This window comes from Rhinatrema bivittatum, chromosome 3 (assembly GCF_901001135.1).
Source record: "Rhinatrema bivittatum chromosome 3, aRhiBiv1.1, whole genome shotgun sequence".
In the NCBI taxonomy this organism is placed as follows: domain Eukaryota; kingdom Metazoa; phylum Chordata; class Amphibia; order Gymnophiona; family Rhinatrematidae; genus Rhinatrema; species Rhinatrema bivittatum.
In genome coordinates, this window is record NC_042617.1 from 9,696,526 (window position 1) to 9,720,409 (window position 23,884).

The 23,884-nt window shown below is 53.5% G+C and overlaps 1 protein-coding gene across 1 annotated transcript; it reads right to left on the reverse strand.

Annotated features, from left to right (window-relative positions):
* Positions 1–2,814: 2,814 nt before the first annotated feature.
* On the reverse strand, positions 2,815–8,095 carry LOC115088470 (nascent polypeptide-associated complex subunit alpha, muscle-specific form-like). Its single transcript, XM_029596742.1, has 4 exons — positions 7,285–8,095; positions 6,886–7,165; positions 4,753–6,779; positions 2,815–4,667 (listed from the first exon to the last, which is right to left on the reverse strand). Exons 1-4 carry the CDS (start codon positions 8,093–8,095, stop codon positions 2,815–2,817), a joined length of 4,971 nt encoding a protein of 1,656 aa, XP_029452602.1.
* Positions 8,096–23,884: the final 15,789 nt, after the last annotated feature.

Below are 23,884 nucleotides of genomic sequence, written 5' to 3' on the forward strand. Positions count from 1 at the left end.
ATACAGACAGAATCAGATACCTCACTCTCAGACAGTCAGGCACATTGTACTCAGAGACAGAGATACAAGACAGCACAGCCTGATGCAGACAGACACACAGTAACAGATACTTCACTCTTAGACAGACAGACAAATCTATTTCAATTAATTTGTAACCTATCATTAAAATCATCCATTGTACCTGAAGACTGGAGGGTGGCCAATGTAACCCAAATATTTAAAAAGGGCTCCAGGGGTGATCCCAGAAACTACAGACCAGTGAGCCTGATTTCAGGGCCAGGAAAAATAGTGGAAAGTGTTATAAAGAATAAAATAACAAAACATTTAGATAGACAAGCTTTAATGAGACACAGCCAGCATGGATTTACCCAAGGGAACTCTTGCCTCACAAATGACCTACATTTTTATGAAGGGATGAGTAAACGTGGATAAAGGTGAACTTGTACATGTGGTGTACCTGGATTTTCAGAAGGCGTCTGACAAAGTCCTGCATGAGAGGCGTCTAGGAAAAGTAAAAAGTCATGGGATAGGTGGCGATGTCCTTTCGTGGATTGCAAACTGGCTAAAAGACAGGAAACAGAGAGTAGGATTAAATGGTCAGTTTTCTCAGTGGAAGGGAGTGGGCAGTGGAGTGCCTCAGGGATCTGTATTGGGACCCTTACTGTTCAATATATTTATAAATGATCTGGAAAGAAATACGACGAGTGAGATAATCAAATTTGCAGATGATACAAAATTATTCAGAGTAGTTAAATCACAAGCAGATTGTGATAAATTGCAGGAGGACCTTGTGAGACTGGAAAATTGGGCATCCAAATGGCAGATGAAATTTAATGTGGATAAGTGCAAGGTGTTGCCTATAGGGAAAAATAACCCTTGCTATAGTTACACAATGTTAGGTTCTATATTAGGAGCTACAACCCAGGAAAAAGATCTAGGCATCATAGTGGATTATACTTTAAAATCGTCGGCTCAGTCAAAAAAGCAAACAGAATGTTGGGAATTATTAGGAAGGGAATGGTGAATAAAACAGAGAATGTCATAATGTCTCTGTATCGCTCCATGGTGAGACCGCACCTTGAATACTGTGTACAACTCTGGTTGCCGCATCTCAAAAAAGCTAGAGCTGTACTGGAGAAAGTCGCCATTCTCTGCACCAAAACAAGTGGCATGGAATAGCTCCCCTATGAAGTAAAGCAAAGGAAGTTAGAACTGTTCAGTTTGGAGAAGAGACGATTGAGGGGGGATATGATAGAGGTCCTTAAAATCATGAGAGGTCTTGAACAAGTTAATGTAAATCGGTTATTTACTCTCAGATAATAGAAGGACCAGGGGGCTCTCCATGAAGTTAGCAAGTAGCTCATTTAAAACAAATCAAAGAAAATGCTTTTTCACTTAGTGCATATTTAAGCTCTGGAATTCATTGCCAGAGGATGTGGTTTCAGCAGTTAGTGTAAGAGGGTTTAAAAAAGGGTTGGATAAGTTCCTAGAGGAAAAATCCATAAACTGCTATTAATTAATAAAGAATAGTAGCTTGAGATTTATTTCATGTTTGGGTACTTGCCAGGTTCTTATGGCCTGGATTGGCCTCTGTTGGAAACAGGATGCTGGGCTTGATGGACCCTTGGTCTCACAAGTTATCTGGCTCAATGCCAACTTGTTAAAATTGCCGGTACTTATCCGGCTAACTTTTCGATAAGTTATGGGTGGAGCGGGAGCTTTGTGGGGGCGGGGATCCATCTGGCTCACTCCGATATTCGGAATAAATTTATCGAGTAACTAAGCCTGCCCTGGAGCAGGCGTAAAGTTATCCGGGAACATGCTGCTGGATGACCTCAATTCACAAGAATAGAGCCAGATCGGTGGCGACGAGCACTAGAAATAATAAAAACGGAGTGAGGGTTTGGTGCTGCAGGAAGTGCCGCAATCCTGGCGGCAGATTCTCGTTGCGGGGGGGAAGGTTTGGGGGCACAGGAGGGCTCCTTAGCAGAAGGTTTCCTCAGCACCCAGAGGGGTCTGCTGCCGCCTCTCTAAAGCGGATTCCTATTCGCTACTTCCAGGATTTGGGGAGGGTGGGGGGCGTTGTTTTACTGCTCCTTGCCAGCTAACCAGCGTTAAAGCGAAGGCCATGCAGGGGAACCTTAAACCTAACCAGCGACATTCAGAGGACCAGGTGGATCTGCTGAAAAGTTATTTGGCTACAGGTCAGCAGATAACTTTACTCTGAGATATTCCTTGGGGTAACTTATCTAACTTTAACCAAAAAAGTTATGCGTTAGCTTTTTTACAGATTAGCCAGTCACACGTTTTAGGAGCTGGGAATAAGCTTATTCTACCTGCCCAACATTTACTTTCACTTTTTTTTTTCTTTATTTTTTTTTTTACCATTTTCACCACTTGTTCCCTTTTTCCTCTTTACTTTTCTATTTTTCCTTAGTTTCCTCATCTTTTTAATTTTGCCAGATATTTATTGCCTTCTTTAACTTTTTGCCTTTGGTCTCCCGCCCGGGCTGGGGTCCGAGGGTTGGGTGGAGGCAGCAGGATCTCCTCCCTCAGACCCCAGCCCAGGAGGAGATCCTGCTGCCTCCACCCAACCCTCAGACCCCAGCCCGGGAGGAGATCCTGCTGCCTCCATCCAACCCTCAGACCCCAGCCCGGGAGGAGATCCTGCTGCCTCCACCCAACCCTCAGACCCCAGCCCGGGAGGAGATCCTGCTGCCTCCACCCAACCCTCAGACCCCAGCCCAGGAGGAGATCCTGCTGCCTCCACCCAACCCTCAGACCCCAGCCCGGGAGGAGATCCTGCTGCCTCCATCAAACCCTCAGACCCCAGCCCGGGAGGAGATCCTGCTGCCTCCACCCAACCCTTGGACCCCAGCCCGGGAGGAGAACCTGCTGCCATCCGGGATCAGAGGGTTGGATCCTGCTGCCACCCGGGAGCAGGATCTCCTCCCGGGCTGGGGTCCGAGGGTTGGATGGTGGCAGCAGGATCTCCTCCCGGGCTGGGGTCCGAGCGTTGGATGGTGGCAGCAGGATCTCCTCCCGGGCTGGGGTCAGAGGGTTGGGCGGCAGCAGCAGGATCTCCTCCCGGGCTGGGGTCCGAGGGTTGAGTGGAGGCAGCAGGATCTCCTCGTGGGCTGGGGACAGAGGATTGGACAGTGGCAGCAGGATCTCCTCCCGGGCTGGGGTCCGAGGGTTGGGTAGAGGCAGCAGGATCTCCTCCCGGGCTGGGGTCCGAGGGTTGGATGGTGGCAGCAGGATCTCCTCCCGGGCTGGGGTCCGAGGGTTGGGTGGAGGCAGCAGGCTCTCCTCCCGGACTGGGCTCCGAGGGTTGGGTGGAGGCAGCAGGATTTCCTCCCGGGCTGGGGTCCGAGGGTTGGATGGTGGCAGCAGGATCTCCTCCCGGGCTGGGGTCCGAGGGTTGGGTTGAGACAGCAGGCTCTTCTCCCGGGCTGGGGTCCAAGGGTTGGGTGGAGGCAGCAGGGTCTCCTCCCGGGCTGGGGTCCGAGGGTTGGGTGGAGGCAGCAGGCTCTCCTCCCGGGCTGGGGTCCGAGGGTTGGGTGGAGGCAGCAGGCTCTCCTCCCGGGCTGGGGTCCGGGGGTTGGGTGGAGGCGCAGGCTCTCCTCCCGGGCTGGGGTGCGAGGGTTGGGTGGAGGCAGCAGGCTCTCCTCCCAGGCTGGGGTCCGAGGGTTGGGTGGAGGCAGCAGGCTCTCCTCCCGGGCTGGGGTACGAGGGTTGGGTGGAGGCAGCAGCAGGATCTCCTCCCGGGCTGGGGTCCGAGGGTTGGGTGGAGGCAGCAGGATCTCCTCCCGGGCTGGGGTCCGAGGGTTGGGTGGCGGAAGCAGGCTCTCCTCCCGGGCTGGGGTCCGAGGGTTGGGTGGCGGCAGCAGGCTCTCCTCCCGGGCTGGGGTCCGAGGGTTGGGTGGCGGCAGCAGGATCTCCTCCCTCAGACCCCAGCCCGGGAGGAGATCCTGCTGCCTCCACCCAACCCTCGGACCCCAGCCCGGGAGGAGAACCTGCTGCCACCCGGGATCCGAGGGTTGGATCCTGCTGCCACCCGGGAGCTGGATCTCCTCCCGGGCTGGGGTCCGAGGGTTGGATGGTGGCAGCAGGATCTCCTCCCAGGCTGGGGTCCGAGGGTTGGGCGGCAGCAGCAGGATCTCCTCCCGGGCTGGGGGTCCGAGGGTTGAGTGGAGGCAGCAGGATCTCCTCCCGGGCTGGGGTCAGAGGGTTGGACAGTGGCAGCAGGATCTCCTCCCGGGCTGGGGTCCGAGGGTTGGGTGGAGACAGCAGGATCTCCTCCCGGGCTGGGGTCCGAGGGTTGGGTGGAGGCAGCAGGCTCTCCTCCTGGGCTTGGGTCCGAGGGTTGGATGGAGGCAGCAGGCTCTCCTCCCGGGCTGGGGTCCGAGGGTTGGGTGGAGGCAGCAGGCTCTCCTCCCGGGCTGGGGTCCGAGGGTTGGATGGTGGCAGCAGGATCTCCTCCCGGGCTGGGGTCCGAGGGTTGGGTGGAGGCAGCAGGATCTCCTCCCGGGCTGGGGTCAGAGGGTTGGACAGTGGCAGCAGGATCTCCTCCTGGGCTGGGGTCCGAGGGTTGGGTGGAGGCAGCAGGCTCTCCTCCCGGGCTGGGGTCCGAGGGTTGGGTGGAGGCAGCAGGATCTCCTCCCGGGCTGGGGTCCGAGGGTTGGATGGTGGCAGCAGGATCTCCTCCCTCAGACCCCAGCCCGGGAGGAGATCCTGCTGCCTCCACCCAACCCTCGGACCCCAGCCCGGGAGGAGAACCTGCTGCCACCCGGGATCCGAGGGTTGGATCCTGCTGCCACCCGGGAGCTGGATCTCCTCCCCGGCTGGGGTCCGAGGGTTGGATGGTGGCAGCAGGATCTCCTCCCAGGCTGGGGTCCGAGGGTTGGGCGGCAGCAGCAGGATCTCCTCCCGGGCTGGGGGTCCGAGGGTTGAGTGGAGGCAGCAGGATCTCCTCCCGGGCTGGGGTCAGAGGGTTGGACAGTGGCAGCAGGATCTCCTCCCGGGCTGGGGTCCGAGGGTTGGGTGGAGGCAGCAGGATCTCCTCCCGGGCTGGGGTCCGAGGGTTGGGTGGAGGCAGCAGGATCTCCTCCCGGGCTGGGGTCCGAGGGTTGGGTGGAGGCAGCAGGCTCTCCTCCCGGGCTTGGGTCCGAGGGTTGGATGGAGGCAGCAGGCTCTCCTCCCGGGCTGGGGTCCGAGGGTTGGGTGGAGGCAGCAAGCTCTCCTCCCGGGCTGGGGTCCGAGGGTTGGATGGAGGCAGCAGGCTCTCCTCCCGGGCTGGGGTCCGAGGGTTGGATGATGGCAGCAGGATCTCCTCCCGGGCTGGGGTCCGAGGGTTGGGTGGAGGCAGCAGGATCTCCTCCCGGGCTGGGGTCAGAGGGTTGGACAGTGGCAGCAGGATCTCCTCCCGGGCTGGGGTCCGAGGGTTGGGTGGAGGCAGCAGGCTCTCCTCCCGGGCTGGGGTCCGAGGGTTGGGTGGAGGCAGCAGGATCTCCTCCCGGGCTGGGGTCCGAGGGTTGGATGGTGGCAGCAGGATCTCCTCCCGGGCTGGGGTCCGAGGGTTGGGTGGAGGCAGCAGGATCTCCTCCCGGGCTGGGGTCCGAGGGTTGGGTGGAGGCAGCAGGATCTCCTCCCGGGCTGGGGTCCGAGGGTTGGGTGGAGGCAGCAGGCTCTCCTCCCGGGCTGGGGTCCGAGGGTTGGATGGTGGCAGCAGGATCTCCTCCCGGGCTGGGGTCCGAGGGTTGGGTGGAGGCAGCAGGATCTCCTCCCGGGCTGGGGTCCGAGGGTTGGGTGGAGGCAGCAGGCTCTCCTCCCGGGCTGGGCTCCGAGGGTTGGATGGAGGCAGCAGGATCTCCTCCTGGGCTGGGGTCCGAGGGTTGGATGGAGGCAGCAGGATCTCCTCCCGGGCTGGGGTCCGAGGATTGGATGGAGGCAGCAGGATCTCCTCCCGGGCTGGGGTCTGAGGGTTGGATGGAGGAAGCAGGATCTCCTCCCGGGCTGGGGTCCGAGGGTTGGATGGTGGCAGCAGGATCTCCGCCCGGGCTGGGGTCCGAGGGTTGGGTAGAGGCAGCAGGATCTCCTCACAGGCTGTCTGAGGGTTGGATGGAGGCAGCAGGATCTCCTCCCGGGCTGGGGTCCGAGGGTTGGATGGTGGCAGCAGGATCTCCTCCCGGGCTGGGGTCCGAGGGTTGGGTGGAGGCAGCAGGATCTCCTCCCGGGCTGGGGTCCGAGGGTTGGGTGGAGGCAGCAGGATCTCCTCCCGGGCTGGGGTCCGAGGGTTGGATGGTGGCAGCAGGATCTCCTCCCGGGCTGGGGTCCGAGGGTTGGGTGGAGGCAGCAGGATCTCCTCCCGGGCTGGGGTCCGAGGGTTGGGTGGAGGCAGCAGGCTCTCCTCCCGGGCTGGGGTCCGGGGATTGGGTGGAGGCGCAGGCTCTCCTCCCGGGCTGGGGTCCGAGGGTTGGATGGTGGCAGCAGGCTCTCCTCCCGGGCTGGGGTGCGAGGGTTGGGTGGAGGCAGCAGGCTCTCCTCCCGGGCTGGGGTCCAAGGGTTGGGTGGAGGCAGCAGCAGGATCTCCTCTTGGGCTGGGGTCCGAGGGTTGGGTGGAGGCAGCAGGATCTCCTCCCGGGCTGGGGTCCGAGGGTTGGGTGGAGGCAGCAGGATCTCCTCCCGGGCTGGGGTCCGAGGGTTGGGTGGCGGCAGCAGGCTCTCCTCCCTGGCTGGGGTCCGAGGGTTGGATGGCGGCAGCAGGCTCTCCTCCCGGGCTGGGGTCCGAGGGTTGGGTGGCGGCAGCAGGCTCTCCTCCCGGGCTGGGGTCCGAGGGTTGGGTGGCGGCAGCAGGCTCTCCTCCCGGGGTTGGATGGAGGCAACAGGATCTCCTCCCGGGCTGGGGTCAGAGGGTTGGATGGTGGCAGCAGGATCTCCTCACAGGCTGTCTGAGGGTTGGATGGAGGCAGCAGGATCTCCTCCCAGGCTGGGGTCCGAGCGTTGGATGGAGGCAACAGGATCTCCTCCCAGGCTGGGGTCAGAGGGTTGGATGGTGGCAGCAGGATCTCCTCCCGGGCTGTCTGAGGGTTGGATGGAGGCAGCAGGATCTCCTCCCGGGCTGGGTTCTGAGGGTTGAGTGGAGGCAGCAGGATCTCCTCCCGGGCTGGGGTCCGAGGGTTGGGTGGCGGCAGCAGGCTCTCCTCCCGGGGTTGGATGGAGGCAGCAGGATCTCCTCCCGGGCTGGGGTCAGAGGGTTGGATGGTGGCAGCAGGATCTCCTCACAGGCTGTCTGAGGGTTGGATGGAGGCAGCAGGATCTCCTCCCGGGCTGGGGTCCGAGCGTTGGATGGTGGCAGCAGGATCTCCTCCCGGGCTGGGGTCAGAGGGTTGGGTGGAGGCAGCAGGATCTCCTCCCGGGCTGGGGTTTGAGGGTTGAGTGGAGGCAGCAGGATCTCCTCCCAGGCTGGGGTCCGAGGGTTGGGTGGAGGCAGCAGGATCTCCTCCCGGGCTGGGGTCCGAGGGTTGGATGGAGGCAGCAGGATCTCCTCCCGGGCTGGGGTCTGAGGGTTGGATGGTGGCAGCAGCAGAATCTCCTCACAGGCTGTCTGAGGGTTGGATGGTGGCAGCAGGATCTCCTCCTGGGCTGGGGTCTGAGGGTTGGATGGTGGCAGCAGGATCTCCTCCTGGGCTGGGGTCTGAGGGTTGGATGGTGGCAGCAGGATCTCCTCACAGGCTGTCTGAGGGTTGGATGGTGGCAGCAGGATCTCCTCCCGGGCTGGGGTCTGAGGGTTGGGTGGAGGCAGCAGGATCTCCTCCTGGGCTGGGGTCTGAGGGTTGGATGGTGGCAGCAGGATCTCCTCCTGGGCTGGGGTCTGAGGGTTGGGTGGTGGCAGCAGGATCTCCTCCTGGGCTGAGGTCCCAGGGTTGGATGGTGGCAGCAGGATCTCCTCCTGGGCTGTGGGTTGAGGGCGGCCGCTCTTCCTGGCTAGTGTGATGTTGCAGCATCCCCTTCCACCGTAGCAGGAGCGTACTTTTCTCCTGGGCCTGCTGAGAGAGCCTAAGTCATAGCATGCTTTCTCTCCCTTCCTGAGCATACAGTGACTCTGCTGCACCGAGATTGCATTATGCAATCTGTTTTCTTTTTGTTCCTTGATTAGCCAGCCTGCACGCTCCCCTTCAGGGAGGTCTGTCCCCTGGATTTGCACACCGTTGGTGTCTTAGATGGTCAGTTTCTATCTGTAAGGCCTCAGGCAGGTTATCTAGCTTGATAGTGGATGGGCTGCTGTAAATGGATCAGTAGCTCATTCTTTCCCCTGAGACAACCTGCATACGTAGGCTGGCTAGAAATGTTATAAATAAATATGGAAACTGCACTGGTTTTTCCAGCCACTACAATTGCGCTTGGAGTGGAGAAGTAGCCCAGTTACAGCAGCAGGCCCTGACAAACCCCCGTTCAAATTCCTCCCCAGCTCCTTGTGACCTTTATCGCCTCAGGTACAAATTTTGAATGTAAGCCCTGCGGAAAGGGAATGTAATCCACTTTGAAGTGCTTAAAAAAAGCAGAATAGAAATCAGATTAATAATAGTAGCTAAGATGGTCTATGCCTCCCACTCATTTATGGAGTGGAGCAGCAGCCTGGTAGTTAAGGCTACAAAGTAGGGAAGCCAGGGATCAAATCCTGCTGCTACCCTTTGTGACCTTGGGCAAGTCATTTTACCCTCCACTTCCTCAGGAACAAACTTACAAGCTAATGCAAAGCAGAGTTGCTTACCTGTAACAGGTGTTCTCCTAGGACAGCAGGACGATAGTCCTCCCAGATGGAGCCCGGCAAAGAAAACGTTGACTGGCACGCTGAGTATGCCCAGCGTGCCACTAGCCACACGTCCACGCAGGGTCCCTCCTCAGTCTCGTATTATAAAATTACGAAAAATTAAAATAAACAAGGAGAAAACCCAACTCCGCAGGGTGGTGGGCGGGTTTCGTGAGGACTAACATCCTGCTGTCCTAGGAGAACACCTGTTACAGGTAAGCAACTCTGCTTTCTCACAGGTCAAGCAGGACGGTAGTCCCGAAACAAGGAGACCAAAGGTCACCTAACCAGGTGCCAACGGGCACAATAACAGAGGTGCTGTTGATATCAGAGGGAGACAGCCTGAACCCGAGCAATGGGCCTGAGGGAGGAAGAGTTGGGTTTTACATCTCAAAGAGATTCCGGAGGACAGACTGCCCGAAACTGCCTTCACATCAGCCATCCCTGTCCAGACAGTAGTGCGAGGCAAAGGTGTGGAGGGAACTCCATGTCGCAGCCTTGCATGGGGCCCACTCACATGTGGGCCACCAAAGCTGCCATGGCTTGAACAGAGTGAGCCTTGCCATGGCCCCCCCTCCAAGCTGCAGTCCCCCCTGTGTATAGCAGAAAGAGATACAATCCGCCAGCTAGTTGGACAATGTCTGCTTGGCTACCACATCTCCCAATTGGTTTCTGTTAGAAGAGAGAGTGAGTTGCCTAGATTGCCTATGACCTGTCTTCTGCTCTAGTTAAAAGGCTAAGGCTCTCTTGCAATCCAGGCTATGGAGAGCCCTTTCACCCTGGTGCGAATGAGGCTTTAGAAAAAAGGTGGGTAAGACGATAGACTGGTTCAGGTGGAAATCCATTACCACCTTCGGCAAGAATTTAGGATGTCTATGCAGAACCACCCTATTGTGAAAGAACTTCGTGTAAGTTGGGTACGACCTCAAAGCTTGAAGTTCACTGACTCTGCGCGCTGAGGTGACCGGCGCTAGGAAGACGACCTTCCAGGTCAAGAAGTTTAGGTCACAGGAGCACAGAGGCTCAAAAGGAGCCTTTATAAGCTGAGCCACGACTAAGCTGAGGTCCCAGGAGATCCCAGGACACTGAGGGGGGCCTCAGGGGAGGCTTCAGTTGAATCAGACCCCGCATGAAGCACCTCACAACAGGGTGTACTGAGACGGGTGCACCATCCACCTCCTGGTGGTAATCCCCAATAGCACTAAGATGCACCCTGATTGAGTTGGTTTTTAGGCCAGACTCCAAGTGGTGTAGCAGATAATCCAGCAGTTTAGGGGTGGAGCAAGAGAACAGGTCTAAACCGTGACTCTCACACCAAGCAGAGAACCTCTTCCACTTTAGGCCGTAAAACTTCCTAGTAGACGGCCTCCTGGACTTCATCAAGACCCGGGACACCGCATCCTCTCGCACCTCTCTGTTAACTTCTATAATTTTAAGTTTAAGCTACATTAAGTTATAATGTTTAAGTTTAATTTCAACTAAGTTATCTTGTCTAAGTCCTCAAGCCACCAAGTTACCATGGCACTTTGTAAAAAATAATAGTTCCATGTTAAGGTTCTAAGTTACTCTGTAAAAATAAGCAGCTCATGCCTTATTTGCCCTATCAGTTTCATGTAAACCGATGTGATATCTCGATCGAATGTCAGTATATAAAAACAAACAAATAAATAAATAAAATAAATAAATCCAAGAAGTCCAAGGGCTGTAAAATCAGCCTTTCAACATCCACACCATAAGGGATAAGGCCCGTGGGTTGGGATGATGCAGCCTGACCCGATCCTGTGTGATAAGGTCTAGGGAGGCCCCCAGACTGATCGGCTCCCTCAGGGCGAGATCTTGCAGGAGTGGGAACCAGATCTGCCGCTGCCAATAAGGAGCGATGAGGATCATAGTCCCCTGGTCCTGCTGGAGCTTCAGGAGGGTCTTCGACACTAGTGGAAGCGGAGGATACGCATACAGGAGGCCCTTGTCCCAGTGGTGTGCGAAGGGATCCAATGCCGGCTTGCCATTCTCCCCGATCATGGCGAAGAACCAAACTACCTTCTTGTTGCAGGGGGAGGCGAACAGATCCACGGCTGGGGTTCCCCAAAGATGGAAGATCCGATCTGCAATCTCCTGCTTCATGGACCATTTGCGGGGGCAGAGTGAGCAATTCAGGCCATCCGCCATTGCATTCTCCCCTGGGAGGTACATGGCATGGAGCAGGATGCCTTGGGACAGAGCCCACGACCAGATCTGGACTGTCGCCTGGCATAGGAGGAATGATCTCGTGCCTCCCTGTTTGCTGAGGTACCACACTGCCACCTGGTTGTCGGTCCGGATGAGGACCACCTTGTTGGCTAGGTGATCCTGAAACATTCAAAGCACAAACTGGATCGCCCGGAGCTCCAGGAAGTTTATCTGATGTTGCGCTTCCTGAACGGACCACTGACCTTGGGTGTGAAGACCTTCTACATGGGCACCTCACCCGAGGTGGGAGGCATCTGTGGTGAGCACAACTGGAGTAGAGGAGGTCTGGAAGTGTACCCATCTCCTAGTTGGATAGGGTCTCACACCATGACAAGGAGACCTGGAGCGGTTGAGTAACCTGGATGCGCACTCGAAGGTCCTAGGTAGCCTGGTGCCACTGGGATTGGAGGGTCCACTGAGCCCTGCGTCTGTGCAGATTAGCGTAGGGCATAACATGCATGCTCGCCATGTGTCCCAACAGCCGCAGCATACGGTATGCTGAGACTTGGTGAATCCAAGAGATCGCTCCCGCCAAGGCCACTAAAGTAAGTGCAGTTTCGGGGTAAAAACGTCTAAGCCTGCACCATGTCGAACCTGGTCCCAGTGAAGTCCAACTGCGGGGATGGGACCAGTTGAGACTTCAGATAGTTGACCAGAAAACCCAAGGCCTCCAGTACCCAAATACTGGTGTGCAGAGACCACAGCGCTCCCTCCTGGATGGCACTCTTGATGAGCCAATTATCCAGGTAGGGAAAAACCTGCTCCCGCAGCCTCCTTAAATAAGTGCCCACCACCACTAGGCACTTGGTGAAAACGTGGGGCGCAGAAGCCAGACTGAATGACAACACTCGGTACTGGAAGTGGGTCCTGCCCACCACAAACCGCAGGTACTTCCTGTGGGTACAGGAAATTTCAATGTGGGCGTAGGCATCCTTTAGATCGAGGGAGCATAGCCAGTCCCCTCTCTGCAGGAGAGAGACCATTTTGAACTTTCCCATTTCAGGAATTTGTTCAAGGCCCGCAAATCCAGAATAGGACGGAGGTCTCCTATTCTCTTTGTAATCAGGAAATATCTGGAGTAGAAGTCGTTCCCTCATTGTCCTGGGGGGATGGGTTCGACTGCCCTGGCCATTACAAGGGCAAAGAGATCCTTCAAAAGTATTTCCTAATCCACCGAGAAGCCCCAAGTGGGGCACAGGGAGAGTCTGGCGGGACACCCTGGAAATTTAATCTGCACCCCTGACAAACGATGGATAGGACCCATTGATCAGAGGTGATGGATGGCCCCACGGTCTGCAAACAGTAGCCAACCTCTTACCAGAAGTCCCACCGTTGAGGGCACCAGTGGCTGGCTTACACTCCCTCGCAGCCAGTCAAAACCCCATGGCAGGGGCTTTGCTGGGGGCGCCAGCTGAGGCCTAGGAACTCGTGTTTGCTGAGGGCGAGCTCTAGGGCTTGCCTGTTGAGACCTCACTCTGACTACCAGAGGGTAGCACTTCCTCGGACAGTAAAAAGGGTGCCTAGGCCCTTGGTGTGAGGACTTCTTGCCTGAGTACTGTTGGTCCAAGGTGCTGGCTGAGAGATGCTGAAGAGTCTCATGATGATCTTTCAGCTGCGCTACTGCTTCCTTAATCTTGTCACCATAGAGGTTCTCTCCGGTACAGGGCAGATCCGCAAGCCGTTCCTGATCCTCTGGACGGAGGCAGAGGCACAGAGCCAAGCCATATGGCGGGCACCGAGACTGGTTGCCACCACCCTCACCGCCATCTCAAAGATGACATAAGTGGACCAGACCTCATGCTTGTCACACTCCAAACCCTACTGGACCACCTTCAGGAAGTCTTCCTGCAGTTGCTGAGGCAGGCACTCAACCAGATCCTGTACTTGCTTCCAGAGATTCCTGGAATATTGGCTCATATACAGCTTACAGCATGCAATACGAGCCGCCAGCATGGAGCCCTAGACGACTTTCCTCCCTAAGGCATCCAGGGTCCTGTGTTCTTGGCCTGGAGGAGCCGAGGCATATATTCAAGAATGCTTTGCTTTTTAGAGGGCAGACTTCACCACCACAGACTGGTGTGGGAGCTGACACCTCTCAAACCCCTTGGTGGGCTGAACCAGATACACCACATCGGTCTTTCTGTTCACCAGGGGTAGCAAGATGGGGTGTTCCCAGAACTGGATAAACAAGTCCTTAAAAATGTTATGAACTGGGGCAGTCACCACCTCTTTAGGCGTATCCACAAGCTAGAGGATCTCCAGCATCTTGTGCTAGGAACCCTCTTCCGTCAGGAGCTGAAACGGGATAGACTTTTTCATGGCCCGTACAAAGCCTGCAAATGTCAGGTCCTCGGGAGGGGGATAGACGCTTCTCCTCCAGAAAAGATGGCTCTGAGAGCAGGTCCTCTGAGTCCTCAGACGCATCATCTTCCCATGGGACTTATGGGGCGTCCTCCTCACTCAGGTCGCCCGGGGATACCAGTCGGGGAGCCTGGACTATGCCCTTGGGCCGAGGCACCGAGAGCCCTGGGGACTTCAAGGAACCCAGTAGGGGTTTAGGCAATGTTGGCCGCGGGGTCAGCTGTAAAAGCGGAGCCATCAGTCCTGATAGCCCACCCTTGTCCGAGGAATTGGCAATGGGAATGGACTCCGTAGAGGGCAGCATTAGTACTCCCCGGGGCATTGAGGGCACCTGGGGCACCGGCTGCATCAGTAGCACACCAAAGAGCAAGTCCAAGTGCTCCAGCAATGGTTCCAACATCAACAGAGTAGGGTTTGGCATCAGTGGCAGCCTCGATGCCTTGTAGGGCTCATCAGACTGCCAACCGCACTCTGCGCTTTAACTCCTCCTCAAATGCTGCTGAAGAAAGGAGAACCAGAGGAGCAGGAGAAGGCGTGACTGGACTCTCTCGGAGCCCCGAGTGAGACCAGTGTCTGACACTGAAATCGGTGGGGACCACGCCTCAGGCTTCGATGGAGGGCGATGCCTCCTTGGGCCGGGGCTGCTTCGGGGACATCTCGGTTGGTGCCAGTGCCTTCCCAAGCCTGGTCTCATGCGAGGACAGAGACCGATGTCGGTGCTTCCTCAATTTCCCATGCTGCTCGGCCCAGTCTTTCCCTGGCACCAAGGCAGGTGGAGATGACCTGGACCTCAAACGAAAAGAAATGGAAGTAGGCTGGTCTTCAGTGCCCAATTCAACCAGGGAACCCAGTGAAGAAGCACAGGGCTGGAAGCCACTGGTTCCCCTTTCCCCCGGGGCGTCGATGTCCCCGATGTTGATGCCGAGGGACCAGACATCCTGGGGCCAAACTTCTCCATTTTGTCAAAGCATCCGCGGCAACCCTTGGAGGGCACAAAAGTGACATCCCCTGACATCATGCAATGCCTCCAGGCACAAGATGAGGGTCTGTAATGGACATGGTCCAGGGGTACCGGCAAAACCCTGATGATGCCAGGAGGAGAGAGAAGGGATCCGGCGTTGGAAAAAAAATGGAGAAACTCTCCAACGTGATAGTTTTCTACAAAACCAGCGTGAGCTCCACATTCACAAGACGACAGCTCTGCGGAAAAGAAGAGACTGAAGAGGGACCTCACATGGACAGTGGCATGCTGTTTTCCGTGCCAGGCTCCATCTCATGATGTCACCCACTTGTGAGGACCACCATCCTGCTTGTCCCTAGGAGAAACACTCAAATGTGGTAGTGTTCCTACAAAACCAGCGCGAGCTCCACATCCGCGCGACATCTTTGCAGAGAAGAAGAGACCCCGCGTGGATGCATGAATAGTGCCCATGCTGGGCATGCTCAGTGTGCCAGTCAAAGTTTCTAGAAACTCTGACAAAACCTTTCTGTGCCGGGCTCCATCTGATGATGTCACCCACTTGTGAGGACCACCATCCTGCTTCCTAGGAGAATAAACGCACTTAATATGTGCGCCCCTTTTCCTAATGTGCATGCATCCGCATCCCCTGTGCGCCCGATGCAATATTTAAATGAAAAAGAAGGTGGAGTGGTGTACGAATGGGACGCGCTAAGGAGAAACGTGCGTTTTTGGCACTCAAAAGGTTATTGCATTGAGCACACGGACATATAAATTGTGCCTTCCTAAGAAAAGTGCATCGTTTGCCTGAAATGACAGAAATCTGTAATGCCTGTTTAGGAAAAGCAAAGCAGTCACCCTTGTTTCTTTAAGGTGTCCTTTAGCTAATCATCATGCTCCGCTCCACTACTCCCTATTTATGTCTTTAATTTTTGTTTTAACCCCAACTAACTAAATCTCCTCTCTCTAAACAACCCTAGCCTACAAGAATAGTTTTTATCTTTCTCATGAGGCCTTGACTTGCTCCACCTCCAGAGCTGGAGTTCAGTTTGTGGCATAAAAACTGTGCATGGGGCGCCCTGTCCTGCGTCGGGCATTGATATCTAATGTCTTCATTTAACTGCGATTGGCACGAATATCCTTGCTGCATCGGACACTGTTATTGTAGGCCCGAAACGTACACCCAACTGTGAGTAACCCACGCGCTAGGGTGGACGCCTGTCAGACTGAGCCCCCTGGGGACAGGAAAATACTTGCAATAGCTGAATGTAATCTGCTTTGAAGTGCCTGGAAAGTGAAATATACACCAAATAAACTGAATTTTCTGTCCCAGTGGATTACTGTAATTCACAACTACTTCATATTTCTATAGCACTACTCAACATATGCAGTGCTGCACAAACAAAAAGAGACAGTCCCTGCTCTATAGAGCTTACAATCTAATCAAGACATACAGGTCAACAGACAATTGTTAAAATTAGTTAATGAGGCTGAAGGCAGATTAGGCTTAAAATTTAAAAGCAGCCTCAAAAGGTGGTTCTTTAGATGGGATTTAAACAAGGTTAAGAGAGAGACATGACGCACCAGCTCAGGAAGTCTATTCCATGTACACGGCACAGCCAAGTGGAAACCATGGAGTCAGGAATTGTGGTAGAGAAGGGCACAGATAGGAGTGACTTGTCTGATGAGAGGAGTGCAGGAGGAGAGGGTTAGAAAGAGATAAGAGAGGAGAGGCAGTGAGGAGCTGCAGAGTGAAGGCTCTTATAGCAGGGAGTCAGGAATTGGTGGTAGTGGAGAAGGGCACATATAGGAGGGACTTGTCTGATGTGCGGAGTGCAGGAGGAGAGATAGAGAGAGATAAGAGAGGAGAGGTAGTGAGGAGCTGCAGAGTGAAGGCTCTTGTAGCAGGGAGTCAGGAATTGGTGGCAGATGAGGAGAAGGGCACAGATAGGAGTGACTTGTCTGATGAGGGAGTGCAGGAGGAGATGGTTAGAGAGAGATAAGAGAGGACAGGTAGTGAGGAGTTGCAGAGTGAAGGCTCTTGTAGCAGGGAGTCAGGAATTGGTGGTAGAGGAGAAGGGCACAGATAGGAGGGACTTGTCTGATGAGAGGAGTGCAGGAGGAGGGGGTTAGAGAGAGATAAGAGAGGAGAGGTAGTGAGGAGCTGCAGAGTGAAGGCTCTTGTAGAAGAGAAAGAGGAGCTTCAACTGTATGCAGGATGGGATAGGAAGCCAATGCAGTGACTTCAGAAGAGGGGTTATGTGAGTGTAGTGACTGGGGAAAGATAAGTCGTGCAGCTGAATTTAGGACAGATTGCAGGGAGAGAGATGGATCACTGGGAGACCTGTGAGGAGCAGGATGTAATAGTGTAAGCAGGAGGAGATGAGAGAGAGGAAAGGGTTCTGGTATGGGTGCAGTGACTTTGGTGAAAGATAAGTCATGCAGCTGAATTTAGGACAGATTGCAGGGAGAGAGATGGATCACTGGGAGACCTGTGAGGAGCAGGATGTAATAGTGTAAGGAGGAGATGAGAGAGAGGAAAGGGTTCTGGTATGGGTGCAGTGACTTTGGTGAAAGATAAGTCGTGCAGCTGAATTTAGGACAGATTGCAGGGAGAGAGATGGATCACTGGGAGACCTGTGAGGAGCAGGATGTAATAGTGTAAGAGGAGGAGATGAGAGAGAGGAAAGGGTTCTGGTATGGGTGCAGTGACTTTGGTGAAAGATAAGTCGTGCAGCTGAATTTAGGACAGATTGCAGGGAGAGAGATGGATCACTGGGAGACCTGTGAGGAGCAGGATGTAATAGTGTAAGCAGGAGGAGATGAGAGAGAGGAAAGGGTTCTGGTATGGGTGCAGTGACTTTGGTGAAAGATAAGTCGTGCTGCTGAATTTAGGACAGATTGCAGGGAGAGAGATGGATCACTGGGAGACCTGTGAGGAGCAGGATGTAATAGTGTAAGAGGAGGAGATGAGAGAGAGGAAAGGGTTCTGGTATGGGTGCAGTGACTTTGGTGAAAGATAAGTCATGCAGCTGAATTTAGGACAGATTGCAGGGAGAGAGATGGATCACTGGGAGACCTGTGAGGAGCAGGATGTAATAGTGTAAGAGGAGGAGATGAGAGAGAGGAAAGGGTTCTGGTATGGGTGCAGTGACTTTGGTGAAAGATAAGTCGTGCAGCTGAATTTAGGACAGATTGCAGGGAGAGAGATGGATCACTGGGAGACCTGTGAGGAGCAGGATGTAATAGTGTAAGCAGGAGGAGATGAGAGAGAGGAAAGGGTTCTGGTATGGGTGCAGTGACTTTGGTGAAAGATAAGTCGTGCAGCTGAATTTAGGACAGATTGCAGGGAGAGAGATGGATCATTGGGAGACCTGTGAGGAGCAGGATGTAATAGTGTAAGAGGAGGAGATGAGAGAGTGGAAAGGGTTCTGGTATGGGTGTAGTGACTTTGGTGAAAGATAAGTCGTGCAGCTGAATTTAGGACAGATTGCAGGGAGAGAGATGGATCACTGGGAGACCTGTGAGGAGCAGGATGTAATAGTGTAAGAGGAGGAGATGAGAGAGTGGAAAGGGTTCTGGTATGGGTGCAGTGACTTTGGTGAAAGATAAGTCGTGCAGCTGAATTTAGGACAGATTGCAGGGAGAGAGATGGATCACTGGGAGACCTGTGAGGAGCAGGGTGTAATAGTGTAAGCAGGAGGAGATGAGAGAGAGGAAAGGGTTCTGGTATGGGTGCAGTGACTTTGGTGAAAGATAAGTCGTGCAGCTGAATTTAGGACAGATTGCAGGGAGAGAGATGGATCACTGGGAGACCTGTGAGGAGCAGGATGTAATAGTGTAAGAGGAGGAGATGAGAGAGAGGAAAGGGTTCTGGTATGGGTGCAGTGACTTTGGTGAAAGATAAGTCATGCAGCTGAAGTTAGGACAGATTGCAGGGAGAGAGATGGATCACTGGGAGACCTGTGAGGAGCAGGATGTAATAGTGTAAGAGGAGGAGATGAGAGAGGAAAGGGTTCTGGTATGGGTGCAGTGACTTTGGTGAAAGATAAGTCGTGCAGCTGAATTTAGGACAGACTGCAGGGAGAGAGATGGATCACTGGGAGACCTGTGAGGAGCAGGATGTAATAGTGTAAGCAGGAGGAGATGAGAGAGTGGAAAGGGTTCTGGTATGGGAGCAGTGACTTTGGTGAAAGATAAGTCATGCAGCTGAATTTAGGACAGATTGCAGGGAGAGAGATGGATCACTGGGAGACCTGTGAGGAGCAGGATGTAATAGTGTAAGCAGGAGGAGATGAGAGAGTGGAAAGGGTTCTGGTATGGGTGCAGTGACTTTGGTGAAAGATAAGTCGTGCAGCTGAATTTAGGACAGATTGCAGGGAGAGAGATGGATCACTGGGAGACCTGTGAGGAGCAGGATGTAATAGTGTAAGCAGGAGGAGATGAGAGAGAGGAAAGGGTTCTGGTATGGGTGCAGTGACTTTGGTGGAAGATAAGTCGTGCAGCTGAATTTAGGACAGATTGCAGGGAGAGAGATGGATCACTGGGAGACCTGTGAGGAGCAGGATGTAATAGTGTAAGCAGGAGGAGATGAGAGAGAGGAAAGGGTTCTGGTATGGGTGCAGTGACTTTGGTGAAAGATAAGTCGTGCAGCTGAATTTAGGACAGATTGCAGGGAGAGAGATGGATCACTGGGAGACCTGTGAGGAGCAGGATGTAATAGTGTAAGCAGGAGGAGATGAGAGAGAGGAAAGGGTTCTGGTATGGGTGTAGTGACTTTGGTGAAAGATAAGTCGTGCAGCTGAATTTAGGACAGATTGCAGGGAGAGAGATGGATCACTGGGAGACCTGTGAGGAGCAGGGTGTAATAGTGTAAGCAGGAGGAGATGAGAGAGAGGAAAGGGTTCTGGTATGGGTGCAGTGACTTTGGTGAGAGATAAGTCGTGCAGCTGAATTTAGGACAGATTGCAGGGAGAGAGATGGATCACTGGGAGACCTGTGAGGAGCAGGGTGTAATAGTGTAAGAGGAGGAGATGAGAGAGAGGAAAGGGTTCTGGTATGGGTGCAGTGACTTTGGTGAAAGATAAGTCGTGCAGCTGAATTTAGGACAGATTGCAGGGAGAGAGATGGATCACTGGGAGACCTGTGAGGAGCAGGATGTAATAGTGTAAGAGGAGGAGATGAGAGAGTGGAAAGGGTTCTGGTATGGGTGCAGTGACTTTGGTGAAAGATAAGTCATGCAGCTGAATTTAGGACAGATTGCAGGGAGAGAGATGGATCACTGGGAGACCTGTGAGGAGCAGGATGTAATAGTGTAAGCAGGAGGAGATGAGAGAGAGGAAAGGGTTCTGGTATGGGTGCAGTGACTTTGGTGAGAGATAAGTCGTGCAGCTGAATTTAGGACAGATTGCAGGGAGAGAGATGGATCACTGGGAGACCTGTGAGGAGCAGGGTGTAATAGTGTAAGCGGGAGGAGATGAGAGAGAGGAAAGGGTTCTGGTATGGGTGCAGTGACTTTGGTGAAAGATAAGTCGTGCAGCTGAATTTAGGACAGATTGCAGGGAGAGAGATGGATCACTGGGAGACATGTGAGGAGCAGGATGTAATAGTGTAAGAGGAGGAGATGAGAGAGAGGAAAGGGTTCTGGTATGGGTGCAGTGACTTTGGTGAAAGATAAGTCGTGCAGCTGAATTTAGGACAGATTGCAGGGAGAGAGATGGATCACTGGGAGACCTGTGAGGAGCAGGATGTAATAGTGTAAGAGGAGGAGATGAGAGAGTGGAAAGGGTTCTGGTATGGGTGTAGTGACTTTGGTGAAAGATAAGTCATGCAGCTGAATTTAGGACAGATTGCAGGGAGAGAGATGGATCACTGGGAGACCTGTGAGGAGCAGGATGTAATAGTGTAAGAGGAGGAGATGAGAGAGAGGAAGGGTTCTGGTATGGGTGCAGTGACTTTGGTGAAAGATAAGTCGTGCAGCTGAATTTAGGACAGATTGCAGGGAGAGAGATGGATCACTGGGAGACCTGTGAGGAGCAGGGTGTAATAGTGTAAGAGGAGGAGATGAGAGAGAGGAAAGGGTTCTGGTATGGGTGCAGTGACTTTGGTGAAAGATAAGTCGTGCAGCTGAATTTAGGACAGATTGCAGGGAGAGAGATGGATCACTGGGAGACCTGTGAGGAGCAGGGATGTAATAGTGTAAGCAGGAGGAGATGAGAGAGTAGGAAAGGGATTCTGGTATGGGTGTCAGTGACTTTGGTGAAAGATAAGTCATGCAGCTGAATTTAGGACAGATTGCAGGGAGAGAGATGGATCACTGGGAGACCTGTGAGGAGCAGGATGTAATAGTGTAAGTAGGAGGAGATGAGAGAGAGGAAAGGGTTCTGGTATGGGTGCAGTGACTTTGGTGAAAGATAAGTCATGCAGCTGAATTTAGGACAGATTGCAGGGAGAGAGATGGATCACTGGGAGACCTGTGAGGAGCAGGATGTAATAGTGTAAGCAGGAGGAGATGAGAGAGTGGAAAGGGTTCTGGTATGGGTGCAGTGACTTTGGTGAAAGATAAGTCATGCAGCTGAATTTAGGACAGATTGCAGGGAGAGAGATGGATCACTGGGAGACCTGTGAGGAGCAGGGTGTAATAGTGTAAGCAGGAGGAGATGAGAGAGTAGAAAGGATTCTGGTATGGGTGTAGTGACTTTGGTGAAAGATAAGTCATGCAGCTGAATTTAGGACAGATTGCAGGGAGAGAGATGGATCACTGGGAGACCTGTGAGGAGCAGGATGTAATAGTGTAAGTAGGAGGAGATGAGAGAGAGGAAAGGGTTCTGGTATGGGTGCAGTGACTTTGGTGAAAGATAAGTCATGCAGCTGAATTTAGGACAGATTGCAGGGAGAGAGATGGATCACTGGGAGACCTGTGAGGAGCAGGATGTAATAGTGTAAGCAGGAGGAGATGAGAGAGAGGAAAGGGTTCTGGTAGTGGGTGCAGTGACTTTGGTGAAAGATAAGTCGTGCAGCTGAATTTAGGACAGATTGTAGGGAGAGAGATGGATCACTGGGAGACCTGTGAGGAGCAGGATGTAATAGTGTAAGAGGAGGAGATGAGAGAGAGGAAAGGGTTCTGGTATGGGTGCAGTGACTTTGGTGAAAGATAAGTCGTGCAGCTGAATTTAGGACAGATTGCAGGGAGAGAGATGGATCACTGGGAGACCTGTGAGGAGCAGGATGTAATAGTGTAAGAGGAGGAGATGAGAGAGAGGAAAGGGTTCTGGTGTGGGTGCAGTGACTTTGGTGAAAGATAAGTCGTGCAGCTGAATTTAGGACAGATTGCAGGGAGAGAGATGGATCACTGGGAGACCTGTGAGGAGCAGGATGTAATAGTGTAAGCGGGAGGAGATGAGAGAGAGGAAAGGGTTCTGGTATGGGTGTAGTGACTTTGGTGAAAGATAAGTCATGCAGCTGAATTTAGGACAGATTGCAGGGAGAGAGATGGATCACTGGGAGACCTGTGAGGAGCAGGGATGTAATAGTGTAAGCAGGAGGAGATGAGAGAGAGGAAAGGGTTCTGGTATGGGTGCAGTGACTTTGGTGAAAGATAAGTCCTGCAGCTGAATTTAGGACAGATTGCAGGGAGAGAGATGGATCACTGGGAGACCTGTGAGGAGCAGGATGTAATAGTGTAAGAGGAGGAGATGAGAGAGAGGAAAGGGTTCTGGTATGGGTGCAGTGACTTTGGTGAAAGATAAGTCATGCAGCTGAATTTAGGACAGATTGCAGGGAGAGAGATGGATCACTGGGAGACCTGTGAGGAGCAGGGATGTAATAGTGTAAGCAGGAGGAGATGAGAGAGAGGAAAGGGTTCTGGTATGGGTGCAGTGACTTTGGTGAAAGATAAGTCGTGCAGCTGAATTTAGGACAGATTGCAGGGGGGAGAGATGGATCACGGGAGACCTGTGAGGAGCAGGGATGTAATAGTGTAAGCAGGAGGAGATGAGAGAGAGGAAAGGGTTCTGGTATGGGTGCAGTGACTTTGGTGAAAGATAAGTCGTGCAGCTGAATTTAGGACAGATTGCAGGGAGAGAGATGGATCACTGGGAGACCTGTGAGGAGCAGGATGTAATAGTGTAAGCAGGAGGAGATGAGAGAGAGGAAAGGGTTCTGGTATGGGTGCAGTGACTTTGGTGAAAGATAAGTCGTGCAGCTGAATTTAGGACAGATTGCAGGGAGAGAGATGGATCACTGGGAGACCTGTGAGGAGCAGGATGTAATAGTGTAAGAGGAGGAGATGAGAGAGAGGAAAGGGTTCTGGTATGGGTGCAGTGACTTTGGTGAAAGATAAGTCAGTGCAGCTGAATTTAGGACAGATTGCAGGGAGAGAGATGGATCACTGGGAGACCTGTGAGGAGCAGGGTGTAATAGTGTAAGCAGGAGGAGATGAGAGAGAGGAAAGGGTTCTGGTATGGGTGCAGTGACTTTGGTGAAAGATAAGTCAGTGCAGCTGAATTTAGGACAGATTGCAGGGAGAGAGATGGATCACTGGGAGACCTGTGAGGAGCAGGATGTAATAGTGTAAGCAGGAGGAGATGAGAGAGAGGAAAGGGTTCTGGTATGGGTGCAGTGACTTTGGTGAAAGATAAGTCGTGCAGCTGAATTTAGGACAGATTGCAGGGAGAGAGATGGATCACTGGGAGACCTGTGAGGAGCAGGATGTAATAGTGTAAGAGGAGGAGATGAGAGAGAGGAAAGGGTTCTGGTATGGGTGCAGTGACTTTGGTGAAAGATAAGTCGTGCAGCTGAATTTAGGACAGATTGCAGGGAGAGAGATGGATCACTGGGAGACCTGTGAGGAGCAGGGATGTAATAGTGTAAGAGGAGGAGATGAGAGAGAGGAAAGGGTTCTGGTATGGGTGCAGTGACTTTGGTGAAAGATAAGTCATGCAGCTGAATTTAGGACAGATTGCAGGGAGAGAGATGGATCACTGGGAGACCTGTGAGGAGCAGGGATGTAATAGTGTAAGAGGAGGAGATGAGAGAGAGGAAAGGGTTCTGGTATGGGTGCAGTGACTTTGGTGAAAGATAAGTCATGCAGCTGAATTTAGGACAGATTGCAGGGAGAGAGATGGATCACTGGGAGACCTGTGAGGAGCAGGGTGTAATAGTGTAAGCAGGAGGAGATGAGAGAGAGGAAAGGGTTCTGGTATGGGTGCAGTGACTTTGGTGAAAGATAAGTCAGTGCAGCTGAATTTAGGACAGATTGCAGGGAGAGAGATGGATCACTGGGAGACCTGTGAGGAGCAGGATGTAATAGTGTAAGCAGGAGGAGATGAGAGAGAGGAAAGGGTTCTGGTATGGGTGCAGTGACTTTGGTGAAAGATAAGTCGTGCAGCTGAATTTAGGACAGATTGCAGGGAGAGAGATGGATCACTGGGAGACCTGTGAGGAGCAGGATGTAATAGTGTAAGCAGGGAGGAGATGAGAGAGAGGAAAGGGTTCTGGTATGGGTGCAGTGACTTTGGTGAAAG